This window comes from Stegostoma tigrinum, chromosome 34, assembly GCF_030684315.1.
Source record: "Stegostoma tigrinum isolate sSteTig4 chromosome 34, sSteTig4.hap1, whole genome shotgun sequence".
In the NCBI taxonomy this organism is placed as follows: Eukaryota; Metazoa; Chordata; class Chondrichthyes; order Orectolobiformes; family Stegostomatidae; genus Stegostoma; species Stegostoma tigrinum.
In genome coordinates this window covers 22390047-22412146 of record NC_081387.1, presented here as the reverse complement: position 1 = coordinate 22412146, position 22100 = coordinate 22390047, and the positions used below count along the sequence as shown (strand labels likewise).

The 22100-nt window shown below is 52.0% G+C and overlaps 1 protein-coding gene across 17 annotated transcripts in view; it reads left to right on the top strand.

Annotated features, from left to right (window-relative positions):
* Positions 1–22100, top strand: part of LOC125446327 (tenascin-X-like) — a 167297-nt gene that overhangs the window by 35158 nt on the left and 110039 nt on the right. For all 17 annotated transcript variants that reach the window (XM_059639465.1, XM_059639457.1, XM_059639462.1 and 14 more), the window contains exons 2-5: positions 6572–7093; positions 9683–11368; positions 17889–18004; positions 19495–19648. In XM_059639465.1, the coding sequence (XP_059495448.1) occupies positions 6676–7093; positions 9683–11368; positions 17889–18004; positions 19495–19648 (2374 nt within the window). In that variant the 5' untranslated portion in view covers positions 6572–6675. The remainder of the gene's footprint in view (positions 1–6571; positions 7094–9682; positions 11369–17888; positions 18005–19494; positions 19649–22100) is intronic.

The following is a 22100-nucleotide window of genomic DNA, read 5'->3' as shown; positions in this document are numbered from 1 at the left end:
GCTTGGCTCGAGGTGAGGACGGGAATTCTACACATCTGCCCTAGACAAGGGCCAGGCCAATGAGACTGTGCGCTGGCTCCAGGCAGCAGCATCCCACAGAGCCCAGCTCACCTGCTGGGAGTCCACTGCATCTGTGTTTCCAGCATTGTCTCCCACAGTACGGCTCCCACATTTCCTCCTGACATAATATTCTGGCCCTCTGGACCTTGCTGCCTGTCAACTCAGTGCAAAGGCAGGAGAATAATAAAAAACACAGCAGCCATGTTGCGGTTCACATTCTCTTGGAAATGTTTACCTTCTGCCTCACCCAAACTAACGTCGATATTTTGTGGTAAAGGCAACAAACATCTATTGGTAGACGAAGGGCTCTGTTTCCAAAGGAGGGAGCTGGATAGAGAGGCGACAAGTGGAAAGGTATTCACATTGGTTGAAATGAACAAGATTGGGAATAGGGCTCATGTACACCAGCATGAAGCATTTGGGCCGAACAGCCTGGCTCTGTAACATTTGAAGTCAGTGCCAGTAAAACAAGGACCATACCGCCTCACCTCACCAACCCCCACCCCCCCACATCACCCCATCACCAGTCAGCGGGGAAGCCGCTTTCTAAATACTCCTTTCACTGCATCCCAGGGAAAGAAATGCCAACATCTACACTGAAAGCAGAAATCTCGAGGTGTCACTTTGCCGTGTGAGACATGCCTGGAAGTGGGTAGAAAGTGAAGTCACTAATGTGTGGGTTGTGTTTCAACCAAGTTACTTTGCTTCATCTTCAAACATGAGATCATCCGCTTCCAACCCAAGAGCGGCACATTGGAATATTTCACTCAGGGTTGGTGGCCTGTTGGTGAGGAAGGGGTTCTGGGTGCCCACGAAAACCTGCTGCACTGGTACACAAGGCTGTGGGAATGCTGGCCAAGCTGTTCATTGGCATTTACCTCCACTCAGGGAGCTGGAGTCAATGGGAACAAGTTCATGTTACAGTCGTGTGGAGCTCTGACCCAGTCTGAAGCCCAGCATTCAGTTCAAAACTGTGTACCTCAGGGAGAGAACACTGACCCTGATGGAGAGTGGGCAGGGCTGGGAGCGCAGAGTCAGTTTGACCTGAACAATACTTGGGTTGAAGTGGTTACCTGAATTACCAGAGCAAATTGGATAAAATGGTTTGTATTCAGAAGATTAATCTGATTGAGGCTGTTTGGAACATTTTGTGTGGTAGACAGAAACCATTCCCTTTTGTGGGCAAACCCAGAACATTGGCATTGAACAAGACATGAGAGTCGGGCCATTCTTTTGGAAGGGAATGGATATTGCCGACCTCTCCCTCCCAACAGTGGGAGCCAGAGAAAACGGCACCAAGATACTCAATTTTTTTTTGTTGGGTGAAGTGCATGAGTGTGAATGGAGCAGAGGAAAAGAAATACAAATGGGGTGAAGATTAGTCACAGCAAGGAGCAGTGAAAGGGACTCAAGATGATGAGCTGTTTCTACATTCTGGCAACACAACATGGATTTATATCATTCTGAAAAGCATATTTCACATTCCAAGCATTAACTTTGCTCCTCTCTCCGCAGATGCTGCCAGACCTACTGAGTCTCTCCCACAATTTCTCCATTTCTGAGACAATGATTGATAAATAACCACTGGGCAGGTCACACGGCTGAGCTTGGTTATAGACAAACGTTTTAAGGAGCAAAATGAGGCAGAAAGCCTGGGGAGTTCTCGGGAGAGAATTCCGGGGCCAAGAAATCAATCCGGGGAAACTGAACATTGTAAACATTGGGAAGGGGAAAGTGTGACATGGCGGAGAGGCACCCCACAGCTTTCTTGCTGGGGACAGACCAGGCTGCACTATCAGCTATGGTGGGAGAAGCAACGTCGAGTTCAATGTGTGGGGGGATGAAGTGAGGTGGAGAGGAAAGGGGTACTGTCAGGCCGGAGGGTGAGCGCTGTTTTAGGGGAAGGATGAGGTGTGGGGCTGGTAGGTTCAAGTAAACTGAGAGAGAGTTGGTGGTGATAAGTACTGGAGGAGGAGAGGGGAGGTGAGGGACAGGTTGAGGTGAGTAGCAGGGGAAGGTGAGGGACAGGTTGAAGTGAGGGGTAGGGGAGGTGAGGGGCAGGGGGAGGTGAGGGGCAGTGGGATGTAAGGGGTAGGGAGAGGTGAGGAGCGGGGGAGGTGAGGGGCAGGGGGAGGTGATGGGTGGGGGAGGTGAGGGGCGGGGGATGTGAGGGGCAGGGGGAGGTCAGGGTCAGGTTCTACCTTCTACCTTCCTTACTTAATCATTCATCCATTCCTTTTGAAAGTGTTACCGTCTTTATCCAAGCTGTGTAGAAAGAAATTTGATGCAAAAGTGGTACATTAAATATTCAAAGTGCCTTTCACCTCGACTGTGTTCAACCCATGTCCATGTCCCTGTCTTTAACCTGTTCTCCAGCCTCTAAGCCCCAGCACCAGATATATTCTCTCCTCACAGTGACTGGAGAAGCGGGCAGCTGAGCCCACACTTTACAGGATTATCAATCCCTCGTTCAAAGGTTCAATTCCAAATTCATCCTCATCAAACCCGTTGTCATGTGAAAGCAAAACACTAGCGAATGCTCAAACATAGAGATTTAGCGGCTGTTTCAGTTAAAATTTTTGTGATTCCAATGGCACTGCTGAGCAGATGAGACAACAGAGTGATGTGTGTTGCTGCTGTCTGGTCACCGAATTGAATGTGGCTTATTCAGGTACAGTGATAGCCGGAAGTTTAATCACCCTAACGTAAAGAAACATTAAGCTAGCCGATAAAAACAAAATGTGAATGTGATGCCTTGGGCTAATATTTATTCCTTAACCAGCGCCTACTGCAGTTTATCCAGCCATTATCCCACTGTTATTCGTAGGGAGCTTGCTGTGTGAGGATTAAATTCTGTGTTTACAACATTGCAACATCAAGTACACCTCTGAAATGTGCACGACTGGCTAGAGAGCTGTGCCCTGAGGTGGCGGAGTGCACTTCACCCTCTCCCCATGTGAAATTCCACAGGAAAGAGGAGAATTTTGCATTTACATAACACCCTTTATGACCAGCGGTTACTCTAAAGCACTTGCCAGTCAAAACCCCTGTTATTTAACAGAGAGAGCAGATGAGACCTCTGTTTTACCGTCTGCTTGGATAAAAAAAAACAGGGGGGAGCTGGCTGAGTGACATTTACAGCCCTGTACTTAAAGCTCCGATTCCATCGGGATCAGGAATAATTTAACTAATGGAACAAAAGTGGGCGGACTCTAGATTATAGTGGACTCCCAGAGGTTTTTTTTCCCCCGTGATAAAACTGATAGGAAGTGCCTGAAAGGAGTGTCAAAGTGCGAGGCACTTGCTTGGAAATGATATTAAGTTGAATGTTTGGCCAATAACTGAGATTGCCACCTTTTTCCTCTGGGTTTGGGACTGTTTATTTATTGATTCACTGGGTGGTCTCAGGTTGACAGGCTGTGTGCTTCCTTCACTAATCACGGCTGCGTTTTCGCTGTAAGTTAGATCTTCACGTTGCCTAGCCCGACAACATTCTCCTGTGTAGGATGCTGCCTTTCTCAATCGAGGCCTTGTCCTTAACGCTCAATAGGACCTCTCTCTCTCTCTCTCTGTTTCCCTCTCATTAAGTGGGCACAAAGGATTCCTTGACAGGGAGAGAAAGGTCAGATTGACAACTGCAGGCTCACGCTGACGTACTAACTCCCTGAGTCGGTGTTTGCTGCTTGTTTAAACAACTGCTTCTACATTTCAGCTCTTTCAGTGAATCGGGGAGGGGGGGCAGCTGCAGCTGAGCCCATTCCATTCACAAAAGCTTTCTAATGGCCGAGGGACAGTAAGAAATGAGCTGTGTCAGGGATAATGGGAACTGCAGATGCTGGAGAATCCGAGATAACAAAGTGTGGAGCTGGATGAAATGAGCTACCTGTCTCTCTGTGGAAATGGCTATTCCAATACTCTCCGTGATTCCCAGTTATCCGGGCAGTTTGAAATGTGTTCTTTTAGAGATTAAACATCGGATCAGGTGTACAGGAGAGACCCAAAGCAGAAACTTCCACATTCACTTTATCTCAACCCTCCTCGCCCTCTTCCCCACCCTCAGCCCCACCTAAACTCTCATCTTCCCTGTGCCTGACTCCAACCCTCATCCTCACCTTGGCCACCCACCAAACCTCATCCATTCCTCCACGTCCCCACATCCCTCATTGTCCCCAACCCTCACCCTCACCTTCACCACGCACCAACCCTCATCCATTCCTCCACGTCCCCACATCCCTCATTCTCCCCAAACCTCACCCTCACCTTCGCCACCCACCAACCCTCATCCCTTCCTCCACGTCCCCACATCCCACATTCTCCCCAACCCTCACTGTCACCTCGCCCTGACCCTCATCCTCACACCCATCATGACCAATGCTCATCTCGTGCTCCCCCCTCCCAATCCTCACCCCCCACAACCCTCACCCTTCCCCCAACTCCCACACTCACCGTTCACCCACCTCATCCAACCCTCCACACCTCCCCCTCTCAGACTCCAAATCTCACCCCCGCCAAGCCTGACTCCCACCCTCTCTGCAGCCCCCTTTCCTCCCCAGCCTGACTCCCACCCTCTCTGCAGCCCCCTTCCCCCCAGCCTGACTCCCACCCTCTCTGCAGCCTCCCACCCCCCCAGCCTGACTCCCAAACTCCTCCCCCCCATCCCTCCCTCTGAGCAGAACAGAAAATGGAGCTGGCAGTGTAATGGGTAATTGATGGGAATCTGCTTGCTTCCCTCAGCTTCACTGACTGCACCGAGATCCTTACTCCCTCCCTCTGGAGCCCCTGACTTGGGCCACACTCTCTCCTTGCACTGTGTGTGTGTGTGTGTGTGTGTGTGTGTGTGTGTGTGAGGTTGCTATGCACCTTTTGGGCCTGACAGTGGGCACTGCGTTTCAGAAAGCCTCAGAAACAGCTCTCGGGTTGGTGCCTGCTCTCCAAATGAGCCTCCTCCCTTCTCAGGCTGTCACCACCACCTTCTGCTGTTCCCTTCCCCCTGGTGTGTTCAGTCAGCTTCCCATTCGGGGCAGCAATACACTGCTGCAGCTGGTGTGCATGGCTTAGCCCAGGGGTTCCTGAAGGAGGGCAGGGAGAATCTCAGCATAGCCAGTGAAAGTTCCCATTAGATCCCAGCTCTGTGAAAGGCTCCTGCTTCTGGGCTGACCTGTTTGGAAAAGCACCATTTCCATTCCCCCACCCCTGCACCCCCACCAAACCCTTACCATAGCCCTCCCTCCGGCCCCATCTCATTGGCTGCATTTGGACCTTGCTCAGCTGGAAGCTGTATAAATGCAAGGAAGCCCCTGGCTAATGCAGACTCAGTTCTGTCCAGCCATTGTCTAACGACCTAGACATGACCTCCCCTAGTTTACAGCACCTTTCTTTTGAAATCCTCACAGGTGTTTGCGAGTCCCCTACCTGGTCTCCTGTACTCCCATCGCTGCCAGCCCCTACAGGCCTCACTCCCCACGTGGCAGTCATGTCCTCAGCCTCCTGCCTCAACCTCCCACTTCCCTCTGATCCTTCAAGATGTTCCTGCAAAATGATGTCTCAGTCACGCCTGCATCAAACAACAATGCCCCTCTGCCGTGCCTTGGGCGATCTTGTCACGTTGATGGTGCTATATAAATGCACCTTCTTGCGGCCTGTCCACACTTGGTGCCTAGTGACTGACTGGGCTCCAGTTTGAATCGAGAACCTCCTGTTGTGACAGGACGTTGCAGCCGCCGAAGCAGAGCAGCTGGGGTGGGGAGGGGCTGGGCCCTGGAGGAATTCAGGAAGAGACAGTCAGCCAAACCCAGCTTCCTTTGAGATTCCCAGATTTCCTTTAGTGAGGGGTTAGGTTGCAGTCCTTCGTTGCAATTAGCATGCGATGATTCACAAATGGGACGTGGATCTGCCAAACTCTCGAACCCCCAGCCCTTAACCAGCCACCTCCTATACCTCAGGACCCTCCTGGTCCTGCTGATTAATGCAGTTGTATTTGTAAAAAGTCTCTTACTGAGGTTTCCATCAGCTGATCACAATACTAAGCACAGGAAGACTGAAACAGGAGAATGATGAGAATTCAGAAATCAACTTTCACCTCCAAAGGAAATCCCAAAGCATTTCCCAGCTAATTCAGTCCTATTGAAATGCAGTCACTGTTATAATAGAAAGGCCGAGGCACAGCAAGATCCCACAAACAGGCCTCATGATGAGTAGCCTATCTATCTGTTTTTGAGCATTGCTGCTTGGGGTATTAACATTGGACCAGGGCACTGGGGCAGACCTCCGCCCTTCCCGCTACAGGACCATGAGACCTTTTCCAGGCGCATAAAAGGTTCAGTAGGCCTTGTGAAAGGTGGCGCTCTGACAGTGCTGCACTCCCCTGGGGCTGCACTGTGGGGATAGATCTGTGTTGTGGAATCCCCTGTCAGATTTGAACCCATGACTCAACGGGTTAGGAGGTGAGGCTGCCACTGAGCCACGGCTGATATCTTCACAACCGCAACTAATTGTTTCATTCCCCCTCTAGAGCACCGTGGCACTAACCCGCAGCGAGCTTGTTGACCGAAGCCAACCCTGAGGCCCCTGCACAAAGACTGCACTGCTCCTGCCCCCACTAGCAGCGACACAGAGATGGGGTTTGCCTTTAAGATCCTGCTCCTGTTGGTGGCGGTGACCCTGGAGGGGGGCGACTGCGGCATCTTTGTGAAGACCATCCGCCAGCGGCGGGCGCTGCTGCCCAATGCCACGTCTGGCCGCCCGACCACCTTCAACCACGTTTACAACATCAGGCTGCCTTACTGCAAGAACTGTTCAGCCAACATCGCCAAACCCCTGGCCCGCATCTTCGAGGCTCAGGACGAGGCCAGGGACGACCAGAGGTTTGAGCACACCATCGACCCCACCAACCAGGTGGTCTTCACCCACAGGATCAACATCCCCCCGCAGGTTTGCGGCTGCGATGAGATCCAGGCTCTGTTGAACCGCCTGCAGGCTCTTGAGAAGCAGATCGCCACACTCGAGCAGCAGTGCTCCAGCAGTAAATGTTGTGGTGAGTCTTTAACATTACGTGCTGTCTGCTCCACTCCCTCAGAAAACCTTCCACCCAACAACTGACAAAACATCAGGCTAACTGTCACAAAACCAGCGGGGTCCAGGAGACTGCGCATCGCGTTATTTGTTAAGAATATTTGAAGCTAATGTGAAGGAGATGAAATTGATTCAGGCTACAATAATGTGATGATGGCCAGAATCTTGCTGTCCCAGTGAGTGGAGCGAGGCACAAGGAGAGGGGAATCTAGCTAAAACAACAGAAAATGCTGGAGAAATGCAGGAGGTCTGGCTGCACCAGTGGCGGAAACACAGTGTTAACGTTTCGGGTCCACTGACACTTCCTCAGAACTGATTGTAGCCAGGAAAAGGTCACTAAAGGCAGGGGGCAAAAGCGGGGGAAGGAGTCAATGATGGGTGGACACAGAGCCCAGAGGGAGAGAATAACAGGTTGGGGAAACAGAGGGATGGATAAGGGTGAGCCAGGGAGACAGAAAAACTGCTAATGGGGACCATCATTTGTTAAAAATGGCTGGGATGTGCTGAAGGTAGCATGTGTCATGACCTGAGGTCCGTGGCTAGCTATACTATTGAACACGATACTAAATCCTGAATGCTGCAGGGTCCCCCAAGCAGAAAATTGAGATGCTGTTCTTCAAAGAGAGAGGATGTGTTTGGCTCACCATTGTGTTGGTAGGGAATATAACAGCCTGAGTGAGATGACTTTGCACTGTGCTCTGCTTTACCCTGGGCAAGGCTTTGAAACATTTAGAACATAGAACAGAGAACATTACAGCACAGTACAGGCCCTTCAGCCCTCGATGTTGTGCCGACCTGTCATACCGATCTGAAGCCCATATTTAGGGGAAGATACCGAGCGAAATCCTTCGGAAATTGATAATTGCCAAACTGTGAATGGCCTCTGGGACTGAGTGGTGACATTTCCACAGTTCGCCACTTGTTCCAATTCCTTGCAGCAGGAATGCCAATGATCAGGAAAAATAATCCCTCTTGGGCGATGGGCAGACCGCAGGGAGTTACGCTGACACAGACCGCAGAAGCAGTTTAATGATCTTTATTGGTCATAAAATTAGAATTTTTATTCCAGCTTTGGTCATTGAATTTTGTTCCTCTCCTCCCCGGGTTTTGGGGAAGGTGTTGGGACAGGATCCTAACTCGGGTTTTTAGGAAGATTGGTCCTGACCCGTGGATTACTAGCACAGTAACATTAGCACAGGCTTGGGTTTGTGGAGTGCTGAGTGCTCTGAGCCGAGGGAAGTGTTGATAGCAGACACTTGATATTGGACACCAGTTGGAGGACTGTAGGTTTCTCAACGGTTTGTCTTGGAGTTACTTTAGCCGAGTGACAGGTTTCCATATGTCGGATCGCCAACCTGCCACAAATAAATAACCGCAAAACCAATAGACAACATTCCCAGCTGCTCAGATCTGCAGCTCTGCCATTAGGGAGTTTGTTGTTTGAGGCCATTTCCTGTGGCTTCTAAATGCACTGCCCCCTTGTGGTATCTGATTTTCTGCTCCATCTCAGACGAGAAAGGAGTGGGTGTCCGGGGATGGGGCTTCTTAAAATCGATCTTATTCTTCCCGCGAGGGCGAAGGGGCAAACAGCGTGAAGTTCCCATTCAGTGACGCTTGGTCATGGACCTTTCGGGACCGTCGCATGCGGATCGAGGGGGAATGCTGGCTTTACACCTGATACAACTGTCCCCCAGTATTAGCCCCTGTTCCCGCTCATTCTCCTTCCCATCAGGAGAGGGAAATGTTGCTGCATGCGCTGAGTTGCTGATCCAGTTCTGATCAAAAGGGGCTGTTCTCCTTGGAGAACCCATTTGTAGGGTCAGCGATGATAGAGGGTTTGGACAGACAGTCAGAGAATGGTTGGGGGAGAGAGAGTGGGAGAGAGAGAGATGGAAGGGGAGAGAGAGACAGGTAGTGCGAGGGAAAGGTGGGGGGGAGAGAGAGAGGAGGGAGGATATTGGGGTGGGCGAGAGATAGAAGGGAGAGAAAGAGAGGGAGAGAGACGGGGGAGAGAGGAGAGAGAGAGGAAGTGAGGGGTGGAGAGAGATAGTGGGTGGGAGAGTGAAAGAGGGGGAGGGGGAGGGTGAGAGAGTGGAACTGGGAGACAGAGAGAGGTGGAGAGAGAAGAGGGAGACAGATGGAGAGAGAGATAGAGGAAGGGAGAGGGAGAGTGAGAGAGAGAGGGGTAGAGAGAGAAAAAGGAGACGGGGGTGGTAGAGAGAGAGAGGGAGGGAAAGTCTTCCCATTGACAGAAGGATTGAGAGCCAGCAGACTCCAATTTCAGGTCATTAGCAAGGAAAGGATTGGAGAGAACAGACGGAAATGTGAGACGTTCCGATCGGGAATGGACTGCTTGAGAAACGGATGGGGGAATAGATTCAAACACGGCCTTGGAAAGGGATTTGGATAAGAATCTGGAGAGACGGGAAATGTCAGGGTCGACAGGGAGAAGGTGTTGTGTGTGTGTGGGGGGGTGTTGGGAGGTGGGCACTGAGTGAATGCCCTGGTAAGGTGGGTACGAGGATAACTGTTTGCCTGTTCCCTTTTCCAGGAATGGAGCGTGCGCTGGACTGTGGGGCTCACGGGACGTTCAGCCCCTCCAGCTGCAGCTGCGTTTGTGACCAGGGCTGGACTGGGCCGACTTGTGCCAAGGTCAACTGCCCCGTCAGCTGCCACCCTCCGCAGGGAGACTGTGTGGACGGCCAGTGCGTTTGTCGCCAGGGCTTCACGGGCAAAGACTGCAGCAAGGAGCTCTGCCCCGGCGACTGTAATGACCAGGGACGCTGTATTGATGATGAGTGCGTCTGTTTCCCGGGGTACACGGGTTATGGCTGTACCGAACAGAGCTGCCCTGGTAACTGCAGCGGGCATGGCCGCTGTGTTGGTGGCAGCTGTGACTGCAACAAGGGCTACTCTGGCTTTGACTGCGGTCTTGAAGATTGTCCGAGAGACTGCAGCGGGCACGGGCGCTGCGTCAGTGGGAAGTGCGTCTGTCGCACAGGCTTCTCAGGGCAGGACTGCAGCCTTCAGGCCTGTCCCAGTAACTGTCACCACCGAGGGAGCTGTGTCAATGGGAAGTGCGTCTGCAGGAAAGGCTTCGCTGGGCCCGCCTGTGGGGACCAGATCTGTCCCGAGAACTGTAGCAAGCGAGGGCGATGTGTCAACGGGAAATGTGTCTGTAATACAGGCTATTCGGGACCTGCCTGTGGAGTCCAGACTTGTCCCGAAAACTGTAACAAGCGAGGGCGATGTGTCAACGGGAAATGTGTCTGTAATACAGGCTATTCGGGGCCTGCCTGTGGGGACCAGACCTGCCCTGAGGACTGTAACAAGCGAGGGCGATGTGTCAGTGGGAAGTGTGTCTGTAATACAGGCTATTCAGGGCCCGCCTGTGGGGACCAGACCTGTCCCGAGAACTGTAACAAGCGAGGGCGATGTGTCAGTGGGAAGTGTGTCTGTAATACAGGCTATTCGGGGCCCGCCTGTGGGGACCAGACCTGCCCTGAGAACTGTAACAAGCGAGGGCGATGTGTCAGTGGGAAGTGTGTCTGTAATACAGGCTATTCGGGGCCCGCCTGTGGGGACCAGACCTGTCCCGAGAACTGTAACAAGCGAGGGCGATGTGTCAGTGGGAAGTGTGTCTGTAATACAGGCTATTCGGGGCCCGCCTGTGGGGACCAGACCTGCCCTGAGAACTGTAACAAGCGAGGGCGATGTGTCAGTGGGAAGTGTGTCTGTAATACAGGCTATTCGGGGCCCACCTGTGGAGTCCAGACCTGCCCTGAGGACTGTAACAAGCGAGGGCGATGTGTCAGTGGGAAGTGTGTCTGTAATACAGGCTATTCGGGGCCCGCCTGTGGGGACCAGACCTGCCCTGAGGACTGTAGCAAGCGAGGGCGATGTGTCAGTGGGAAGTGTGTCTGTAATACAGGCTATTCGGGGCCTGCCTGTGGGGACCAGACCTGCCCTGAGGACTGTAACAAGCGAGGGCGATGTGTCAGTGGGAAGTGTGTCTGTAATACAGGCTATTCGGGGCCCGCCTGTGGGGACCAGACCTGCCCTGAGAACTGTAACAAGCGAGGGCGATGTGTCAGTGGGAAGTGTGTCTGTAATACAGGCTATTCGGGACCTGCCTGTGGGGACCAGACCTGTTTGAACAACTGTAGCAGCCAAGGACGCTGTGTTGATGGGACATGCGCCTGCAAGGATGGTTTCACAGGAGACGATTGCTCAATCAGTGAGATGCTTTTCCTTTCTCTCTTTCTGATAGCCAGCATTTCATTGCAGTGTATCATCGTACATTTGGATACTCCAGGCAGGCACTATGACAGAAGTTGCTGTAATACCGTCAATCAGATTGCAAGTTTTATGTTTCCTTGTCTGTTCTCAGGGATCACCACAGTCTCAGACTGAGAAAAGTTTTGTTTTTTTTTCATTCATTTATGGGATGAGGGTATCACTGGCTGGGCCATCCCTAACTGCCCAGAGGTTGGGTGGGTCTGGAGTTATGTATGGACCAGGCTTGGTAAGAATGTTTTGTTCTGGATGTGAGTTTGCTCGATGAGCTGGAAGGTTAGTTTTCAGACGTTTCGTCACCATTCTAGGTAACATCATCAGTGAGCTTCCGACGAAGCCTGGTGTTATGTCCCGCTTTCTATTTATCTGTTTAGGTTAAACCCAAGGAAACCTAACCAGATAAATAGAAAGCGGGACATAACACCAGCGCTTCACCATGGGCTCACTGATGATGTTGTGAATGGTGACGAAACGTCGGAAAACGAACCTTCCAGCTCAGCGAGCAAACTCACATCCAGCACCTCAACCTGAGCTACAAATCTTCTCAAAACTCGCTAATGTTTTGTTCTGCTATTAATGGCAAATGGGTTTTTCCAAAAACCAACAATAGATTCATGGTCATCATTAGACTCTTAGTCCCTGATGTTTATTTTTTAAATTGAATTCAGATTCCACCATCTGCTGTGGTGACCTGAGCCCAGGTCTCCTGAACATGATCTGGATCTCTGGGTTAACGGGCCAGCGTTAACAGCGTTTGGCCTCTGCCTCCCCACTTCTTCCCTGGCAAATCCAACTTCTACATTCTGGCCCGATTGTGCCAGCCATAACCCCGAGCTTACAAAAAAGCTGGGACTTTCTGCTTTCGGCCTTAAACAAGATCTTTGTTTTGGACTTTGTATTAACTCTGTCCTTCAGCTTTCCAGGCTTCACTGGGACTGATGTCAGCCCTGCCCGAAGCTGAGAGTGCACAAACAATCTGGTTTGTACCGGAACCTTCCAGGGGCTGGGGATGGATGTTGCTGATCTCCTGGTGGACAGAGAAATGCACCCTTTCTCCAAACCTGGCTGGAGAGTTTGCGCCCTGCGATTAATGGGACAGGGCGCAGCATTAGGCAGACCCAGGGACCCCGGTAGTAAAACCACACACCACAACCCGCCCCGTCTTCAGTTAGACTCCGCATGAGCGTGGCCACCCAACAGGACAATGACTGAGGCTCAGCCTGCGTTTGTGTGCCAGGGCAAATAGTAACTTCACTTGAAAGCTCATTTGAAGGAATCATTATTTGGCCTTTACTTGGTTCAGTTCCTCTTCACTCCCTGTTGCGATGGTACCAAGGTTAGGATTAAGTGAGGATCTGATGAATGGACAATCCTGTCCTGTACCAGTCTGATCAGAGACAGTACTCTACACTGTCTTTGACTGCTCAATCCAGGAACCTCTACCGTGCAGATCCTTTCTGGGTAGGATGCAGCTCAGACTCTACCTGAACAGGTGTGTACGGCCAGCAATGTCCACTCGAACCTGAATATTGAGTCCTCAGGTGGTCTTTGAGGTTGTGGAGGGATCGGTTTTGTCTTTCCTTCCCTGGTCCCTCTGCATTTGGGGCTGGTTTGGAAAGCAGGCCCCTTTATGATGTGAAATGGGTGAACGCGGCCTTGCTTCGAGGGGACAGCATCTCACAGAGCTGGCTCAGCTTTGGAGGCCCTGTGAGGGAACGGCCAGGAGTCAGGGACCAGGGAAGGTGACTCACCATTCGGCCAATTAGACCAACATGAGAATCCGTCTGCCACTCACCAATTATCAGGCCAATGGGTGGGGTTCCCGACCAAGTCTCCACCCTCACTGTCCGCACCGCACAGCTAGAAGTGTATGTTCGCACATTGTAACATAACCCCACCAAAACCAAATTCTCTCCCTCAGAGAGACTGTTCAGAATGACTTGTGATGGACTGACATACTGCTGGGTCATAGGCGTGAGGGGGAGATCATAGGGACAGAGCACAGGGAGAATTACTCCCTACCCTGGAAGTGCTTGATAGGAAAAGTTGCTCTGCGAGAAGTGTCCCGTATCCCAGTATTCCCACTGACTTTTGATAAACGTCTATAAACATATAACAAATAATGCTGGACCCATGAGATGCAGAGAGGATGTACCCCCCCCCCCACCCCCCCGGGAGAGGAGTGAAATCCAGGGGTCTCGGAGGATATGGGATAAACTGTTCAGGACTGATGTGGGAAAACATTTCTTCATTTCAGGAACCTGTCGAATTCTCCACCGCAGAAAGCAAGTCATAGAGTATATTCGAGAAAAGGTTTGCGGATTTTAAATATAACAAGGTACAGAGGGAGAAAATGGACTGTGGCATTTCACTTTACAATCAGCCCATCATCGTGTTGAGAGGTGGAGCAGGCTTGAGGGCCGAATGGCCTACTCCTGCCTCTGGTTTCTATGAATGGGCTTGGAGAATGTGTCTGAGTACTCTCTGACTCGCTAGGGTTCGAGTTTTATCTGCTATTGGCTCCTCTTCTCTCCTAATTATGATCAGAAATTTATGTCAGGTCCCATAGCCAAGAGAGAAGCAGTTAAAAGATTTACAGCTCTACCCCGCGACCTCAGTAAGCCCTGTCGGAAATAAAAACGCACGATAAAAGATGTTAGTTAAACGGGCTGGCGCTTTTAAAACGACTCGAGAGCAGGCTCGTAGGTAAAAGGATTTGGATTTATCTACAGCTCCTCATCCCTGGAACATCCCCCCCTCAACGCACAGGCCAAACCCATCAATCCCACTTCGGAATTCACCGAGATACTGCAGAATACGTGGGAGCCAATTTTCACACAGCAAGATCCCACAGCCTGGGAGTGACCAGAATAACGTGCCTCCTGCTGAGTGCTGTCTGTTAATGGCGAAGCTGTTTGGGTCAGGACGTTGGCGATAAGCCCCTGATCTGCTTTTGAGACAGTGCGGCCGGACGGTAGCGTTGACCTGGGACAGCTAACCAGGGGGCTCTCGGTTTAACATCTTTGAGGTGGCTCACAGCGGGTTCAATCCCAGCCTCGGGCGACCGTCTGTGTGGGGTTTGCACATTCTCCCGGTGTCTGTGTGGGCTTCCTCCCTCATTCCGAAGATGTGCAGGTTCGGTGGATTGGCCAGGCTAGGTTGGTTAACTGCAGGATCCCAGGGATAGAGTATGGGTAGGATGCTCCTGGGAGGGTAGGTGTAGGCCTGATGTGTATCTCCCGGTGTCTGTGTGGGCTTCCTCCCTCAGTCCGAAGATGTGCAGGTTCGGTGGATTGGCCAGGCTAGGTTGGTTAACTGCAGGACCCCAGGGATAGAGTATGGGTAGGATGCTCCTGGGAGGGTAGGTGTAGGCCTGATGTGTCGAATGGCCTGCTTTAACGCTGTAGGGATCCTGTGGGATTTGGAATGCAGGGATAGACTCGAATGGCCTGCATATGCATTTTATGAATTGACTGGGTCTAATTGAGAAGGGGATCTCTGTTCCGCCTGAAGATGCTGTAACATTGCTATTCATTTCACGCTGTCCTTTGGAGAGCCGGTTAGAACAGGGTTACCAGGCCGGGGAGGGGGCGTGATATACTGTCGCCTTTGACTTTGGGTGTTATTTTGAGAAGAAGGGTCTTATTTAGGTTGGATGAAGAAGGGTAAAGAGAAATGTCGCCGAAATATTTTAAAAGAGCCCTGCTTGTTGACAGTGTGGTTAGAAATGCAGGGATGAAAGTGAGTTTGACATTTCGCTTTGGAATGCCTGGCTGGGTTTTTTTCAAATCTCCAGCCTGGTTTGAGATGGAAAACCACTGGGAGGCGGCATGGCTCATGACCAGCTCCTGCTCGGTTAGAAGCTCCAACCTGCTGTATCCCCCAAAGCGCCGATAGCTTTGGCCCGAGGGAGGTTCGGGTCGGTGTCTGTGGATGGATGGAGGTGGGATTACGGCAGTGGGAAGGCTTACCTCGGTGTGTCTGAGGGACGGGCTGGCTGGGAGGGCTGGGGGGTCGTGTCCGGGGACCGAGCTTACCCACAGGGGCGAGAGTTGCACGAGGTGCAGCAAGAAGGGAAACACTTCAGGGGAGGGTGCACGGAGGGGAGTTATGAAGACAGCAGGTCAGTTTTCTGTGCGTTTGCGGTCAGCTCAGAGTCACTGGGGTTTGTGATGCTGGCAAATTTTGCAAAAATAGCTCATCGAGTTCGCTTCAAACAGGACATTCTTCTGTCAATTCTGACATTCCTGTGCTTTTGATGACCTTAATATTAGCCCCTGAAACAGCATCATCCCGCAGCTTACTGATGGAATCTTGCTGTGCACAGTTTGGCTAGGGCACTTTTCCCCACACTTTCAACGAAAGAAGAAAAAAAACCTCACTGTCTGTCAGTGCAGTTCCAGGACATGCTAAACGTTATGAAAAGCCTTGTGGGAGTCCCCTTTTCAGGGTGTTGTACAGGGGCCTCACATCTGCCTGTGTTTGAGCCCTGAGGAAAGCTCTCTCCCAAGACACTGCATTATCCTCCCACAGCAAGGTGTCCGTTTCGTTTCGTGGACAGTTTGAATTCAGCTCTGCTGGTGGATTCTTTGTTAACCCTAAGGAAACCCAGTTCCCTGACGGATTTGGAGGGCTGGCCCACCACTATTTCGGTTTGCTCCGTCATGTGAATGGCTTCAGGCGGAATTCTCCGTCTCATGGACTGATCCACCCTTTCAACTTCCTCTTTAAGCTCTGACAACGACTGCTTCAAAGCAGTTTGATCCTTGGGGTTGTCATGCTTGAAGGATATGTCCCAGCCAGGAATTTGTCTCTGAAAATTGGCAGTTAACAGGACGCAGTGGAAGGTGCTGAGTTTGGCTCGTTTTCAAACAGTGCCTCGTTTACCTGGTTGTTAGAACCACATCTCATCAAGGCGTTCACTGGTGCTCCAGTTTGTCTGAAATACAAACAGAAAGTCCTGGAGAAACTCAGCGGGTCTGGCAGCATTCTGTGGAGAGAGAGAGAGAGACAGACAGGGTTAATGCTTGGGTCTGATATGAGTCCTTTGGAATGTTTTTGGTTTCCGTTGGAAGCCGGAACGAGAGCTTCTGTTCCTCAGGGAGTTGAGGGGGTGGGGGGGTGACAGGAAAATGGAGTAAAAGCAGAGTTGCTGTCCTGATTGTATTCAACAGCAGAGCAAGTTTGAGAATCCCAAAGGGCTGCTCCTGTTTATTATCTTCAATGACATCGTGATTCATCCCAGGATCCCGTCACACAGAGCAGGATTTAATTTGATTTAATGTCACATGCGCCTAGGTACAGTGAAAAGCTTTGTTTTGCCCGCAGTACAGACAGATCATATCATGCAAAGTGCGTTAGAGCAATAGGATAGAGCGACGGTTACAGTGTTACAGCTGCAGAGGAGGTGCACACAAACAGTGAGATCAATGTTACTTTTAGAATTGAGAGAAGTCCATTCAGAAGTCTAATAACAGCAGGGAAGAAGCTGTTCTTGAGCCTGTTGGTATTAGCACAGCCTCAACAGCCTTCAGCTGCCTGAGGATAAGGGTGTTAGAGAGTAACCACGTCAGATCAGATATCAAGCTCACCGTTTACAAAGCTGTGGTGGCCCCTAGCCTGATGTATGACTCCGAGATGCAGACTGCCTACAGCAGACACCTCGAGGTGCTGGGCCTGAACCACCAGCGCTGTCCGCACAACATCCTGTGAACCCACTGGGGAGAAAGATGCTCCAACATCAGTGTTCTCACCCAGGCCAACCTCCCCAGCTCAGAGGCACTGCCCCCCCCTCCCCCTTTAGCCAGCTGCGGTAGGCTGGTCATGTCCACATGGCGTTCCCCAAGCAGGCACTCTACTCCCAGCTCCCATGCCGCTAGTGAGCCCCAGGTGGAGGCACTTCAGCAACGGCCCTTCAAGGCCTCACTGGCGAGATGCGACATTCCCACTGACACCTGGGAATCACCGGCCCCAAGGCCACCCAAAGTAGAGGAGGAGGAGGAACGTGCGAAAAAGTTTTCGAGAACCTTGAAACGTGCCACCGGTGGGGGGGGGGGGGGGGGGGGGGAATAATGGGAGGAACACAGTGAGAGGGGTGTGCTGCCATATCAACGTCCCTCTCACATCCCTGCCCCAGTGTAACAGAGCCTGTGGCAGCCTCATCGATCCATATAATCACCTACGCACTCACCCCGAGAGGGGAAGGGAGCCATCGCTGTCTGCAAGGGACTGTCAATGATGAGGATGACGAATGATGCAGACCTCTGTTTAAGCTTTTGTATCTCCTGCCTGATGGGAGAGGTTGGAAGTGGCCCTAACGGGGGTGGATGATGTTGGCTGCCCTCCTGAGGCAGTGGGAAGTGTAGATGGAGTCAGCGGGTGGAGGGTTGTCTTGTGTGATGGACTGGGCTGTGTGAGTGCCACCACATTTTTTAAAAGATGTGTTCTGCACCTTGTCGCAGAAATCCCAGCTGCACTTCGGCTTCATGTGAAGAAAGTTCTGGAGAACAAGGTGATCGTGGGCTGGGATCTGCCAAAGGTTCCAGTTGATGCCTGGGAGATTACCTTCCGCGCCTTGGTAAGGGATTGTTGGTGATGTGGGGAGGGCAGCATGTGTGAGGGTGGGGAGGGGTGTGCAGCTGGTGTCGTCTATCCAAGGACATTAGGGACTTGGGGGGGAGGGGACATCACTCAAATTGTCATTCCAGAAAAAAATCACAGAGGTATACAACAGCAGAAACAGGCCCTTCGGCCCACCCTGTCCATGCCGGCTGGGTTTCTCAAACTGAACTGGTCCCATTTGCCTGCGTTTGGCCCACATCACGCCAGTGCCTGGCCCATATCTCAGCAAATGTACCCAAGAGGAGGTTTGGGGATGGTATCAAAGGGCACCATACAGGTGTGTCCCAAGTGCCCAGCTTTGTGACCTGCTGGGGGCAAGGAAACTGAACTCGGTGAACTGGGCGCAATCACCGTGGAGTGCCACCGCGACCTCTCTGCTGTTGTTCGGGGGCTGGGGGTTAGATAGCGGGGGTGTGGGGGATTTCCACCCTGAACCAGAGTCTGTAGGTCCCACCTGGAGAACGTGACCTTTAACCCCTTAGCTCACAGGGTTGGGGGGGAAGGTTCCGGAAGGTGGTTCGAGGGTTTGAGAAGCTGAGTGCAGAGCAGGAGGAGGAGGAAGAAGAGGTTGGATGTTCCTTCATTTAACCTTAAATCAGCTTCAATGGAGCCAAACTGTGACTAATGTCCACCTCTTCAGCTCCCCACAGCAGTTCCTCCAGCATCACTGATTGTCCCTGAGATTAAAGGGGGTGGGGGTGGGTTGTGGGGGGGCCCTTGTTTGATGGGAATGGCCCATTTAACTGCCCAATGACCCCTGAGCAGCCCCAGCAGTGGTACTAACCCCTGACCCCTGAGCAGTCAGGAGAAGCTGGGATATGCTGACAGTGACAGCGTTGGGAACAGTTCGCGACAGAGACAAACCAGGCTGTCACCCCCATCACACTGCCACCACTCCCCCACCCTCCTGCAGAAAAGCTTGACACAATGTCTTGTAACGTAGCAGCAGAGGGGAGGCCATTCGGCCTGCAAAGCTTGTGCAAACCCTTTGAAAGAGGGGCCTAATTTGGCCACCTTCTGGCCAAAGTCCTGCCAGTTTCCCCTCTCCTGCCTGATTTATTTGGCCAATTAAACATCTCCTTAAATTTGACAGGTCTGGAGGCATCTCTCCTGAGCTGAGAGAGGGATTACACCCTTTCTGCAGGCTCCCAGTCTCCCCCTGCAGGGGCTATGACTGGCTGGACCGTGACTGTCTGTACCGTAGGTCACAGTAGGAGCACAGGTCAGGGGTTATGGTGGCTGTGTCACTCCTGACCCTGTTCTGATGGAGCTGGGGAGGGGCAGGGGGGCGCGGAGCATGTGAAACAGCCTCAGAGGACCAACCAGCATGTGGTGTACCAAGGCAGTGAAGTTCAGCGAGAGGGCAGCCTGTTAGCTGAATCCAAATGCCCATGGCCCCCGCTGTGTTCCTGCATTCTGAGGTATCTATCCCATCCCTCTCCACAGAAGGAGGATGATGGCCAGCTGACCAATCTCGTGGCTGGCTCCAAGAGCACCTTCCAGCAGACAGGCCTGGCTTCAGGGCAGGAGTACGAGGTGACACTGCGGGCCAAGAAGAACAAGAAACTGGGGCCGTCTGTCTCAAGGACCCTGACTACATGTGAGTGCCCTACAGAACACGACAGCGCACATCGTCATTAAATTCTCCCCAGGTATGGCCATGTGACAGGGGCCGTGACACTGAGGCTGTGACAGGGGCCGTGACACTGGGGACTGTGATACTGAGACTGTGACACTGGGCCATGACACTGGGGTTGTGACACTGGGCCGTGACATTGGGGCTGTGACACTGGGGCCGTGACACTGGGGACTGTGACACTGGGGACTGTGACACTGGGACTGAAACACTGGGGCCGTGACACTGGGGACTGTGACACTGGGACCGTGACACTGGAGCTGTGACACTGGGACCGTGACTCTGGGTACTGTGACACTGGGGCCGTGACACTGGGGCTGTGACACTGGGACATTGACACTGGAGCTGTGACACTGGGGCTGTGACACTGGGGACAGTGACACTGGGGGCTATCACACTGGGGCCGTGATACTGGAGGCTGTGACACTGGGGTCTATAACACTGGGACATTGACACTGGGGCTGTGACATTGGGGCTGTGACACTGGGATCGTGACACTGGAGCTGTCACACTGGGGGCTATAACACTGGGACATTGAAACTGGGGCTGTGACACTGGGGCTGTGACACTGGGGTCATGACATTGGGGACTGTGACACTGGGGGCTATCACACTGGGGCCGTGACACTGGGGGCTGTGACACTGGGGGCTATAACACTGGGACATTGAAACTGGGGCTGTGACACTGGGGCTGTGACACTGGGGTCATGACATTGGGGACTGTGACACTGGGGGCTATCACATTGGGGCCGTGACACTGGGGGCTGTGACACTGGGAGTTGGACATTGGCCCAAATCTTTGACAAAGGAGGGGCAAGGTACGATATTGGGAGGGGAGACAAAACAGCAATGGCATTTTGAGTCAAACACAATCCATTCCCGATATTTCTGGTGAAGCGTCTGGAACTGAGATGGGCAGAAACAGGCTGTCACTCACAATCACACACTTGTGTACACGCGCACGCTACACATGTACACACACACTCACACACACACACACACAGACACAGACACACACACACACACAGATACACCCACACAGACATACACACACACAGACACACACACAGACACACACACACACACACACACACACACACACACACACACTTAAATATATTCTCCTACTCCAACTCAAATCACACACATTCTCTCATACACACAGTCATACGCTGACACATAAGCACTCTCTCAATAAGCTCCCACATATTCCAACATTATCAGGCACATAAAAACTCTCACACACATGCTCTAGGATCATTTTGACACATTCATCATGGTGCTATCTCAGAACGAGGAGGTCTGGGTTTAAGTGCAACTTGCTGCAGAGGTATGTAATCACATCTCTGACCAGATTGACTTTCTTTCACCTATATCCAATGGGATGGATTTACTTGAAGGAACTGGATGGAAACTGGGGAATCAGTAACTGGGCTGTGAGACACAGGGTCACTGTGTAGGGTGTTGGGGAATCAGTAACTGGGCTGTGAGACACTGGGTCACTGTGTAGGGTGTTGGGGTGATCAGTAACTGAGCTGTGAGACACTGGGTCACTGTGTAGGGTGTTGGGGTGATCAGTAACTGAGCTGTGAGACACTGGGTCACTGTGTAGGGTGTTGGGGAATCAGTAACTGGGCTGTGAGACACTGGATCACTGTGTAGGGTGTTGGGGTGATCAGTAACTGAGCTGTGAGACACTGGGTCACTGTGTAGGGTGTTGGGGTGATCAGTAACTGAGCTGTGAGACACTGGGTCACTGTGTAGGGTGTTGGGGAATCAGTAACTGGGCTGTGAGACACTGAATCACTGTGTAGGGTGTTGGGGAATCAGTAACTGGGCTGTGAGACACTGGGTCACTGTGTAGGGTGTTGGGGTGATCAGTAACTGGGCTGTGAGACACTGGGTCACTGTGTAGGGTGTTGGGGTGATCAGTAACTGGGCTGTGAGACACTGGGTCACTGTGTAGGGTGTTGGGGAATCAGTAACTGGGCTGTGAGACACTGGGTCACTGTGTAGGGTGTTGGGGTGATCAGTAACTGGGCTGTGAGACACTGGGTCACTGTGTAGGGTGTTGGGGAATCAGTAACTGGGCTGTGAGACACTGAATCACTGTGTAGGGTGTTGGGGAATCAGTAACTGGGCTGTGAGACACTGGGTCACTGTGTAGGGTGTTGGGGTGATCAGTAACTGAGCTGTGAGACACTGGGTCACTGTGTAGGGTGTTGGGGTGATCAGTAACTGAGCTGTGAGACACTGGGTCACTGTGTAGGGTGTTGGGGAATCAGTAACTGGGCTGTGAGACACTGGATCACTGTGTAGGGTGTTGGGGTGGTCAGTAACTGGGCTGTGAGACACTGAATCACTGTGTAGGGTGTTGGGGAATCAGTAACTGGGCTGTGAGACACTGGGTCACTGTG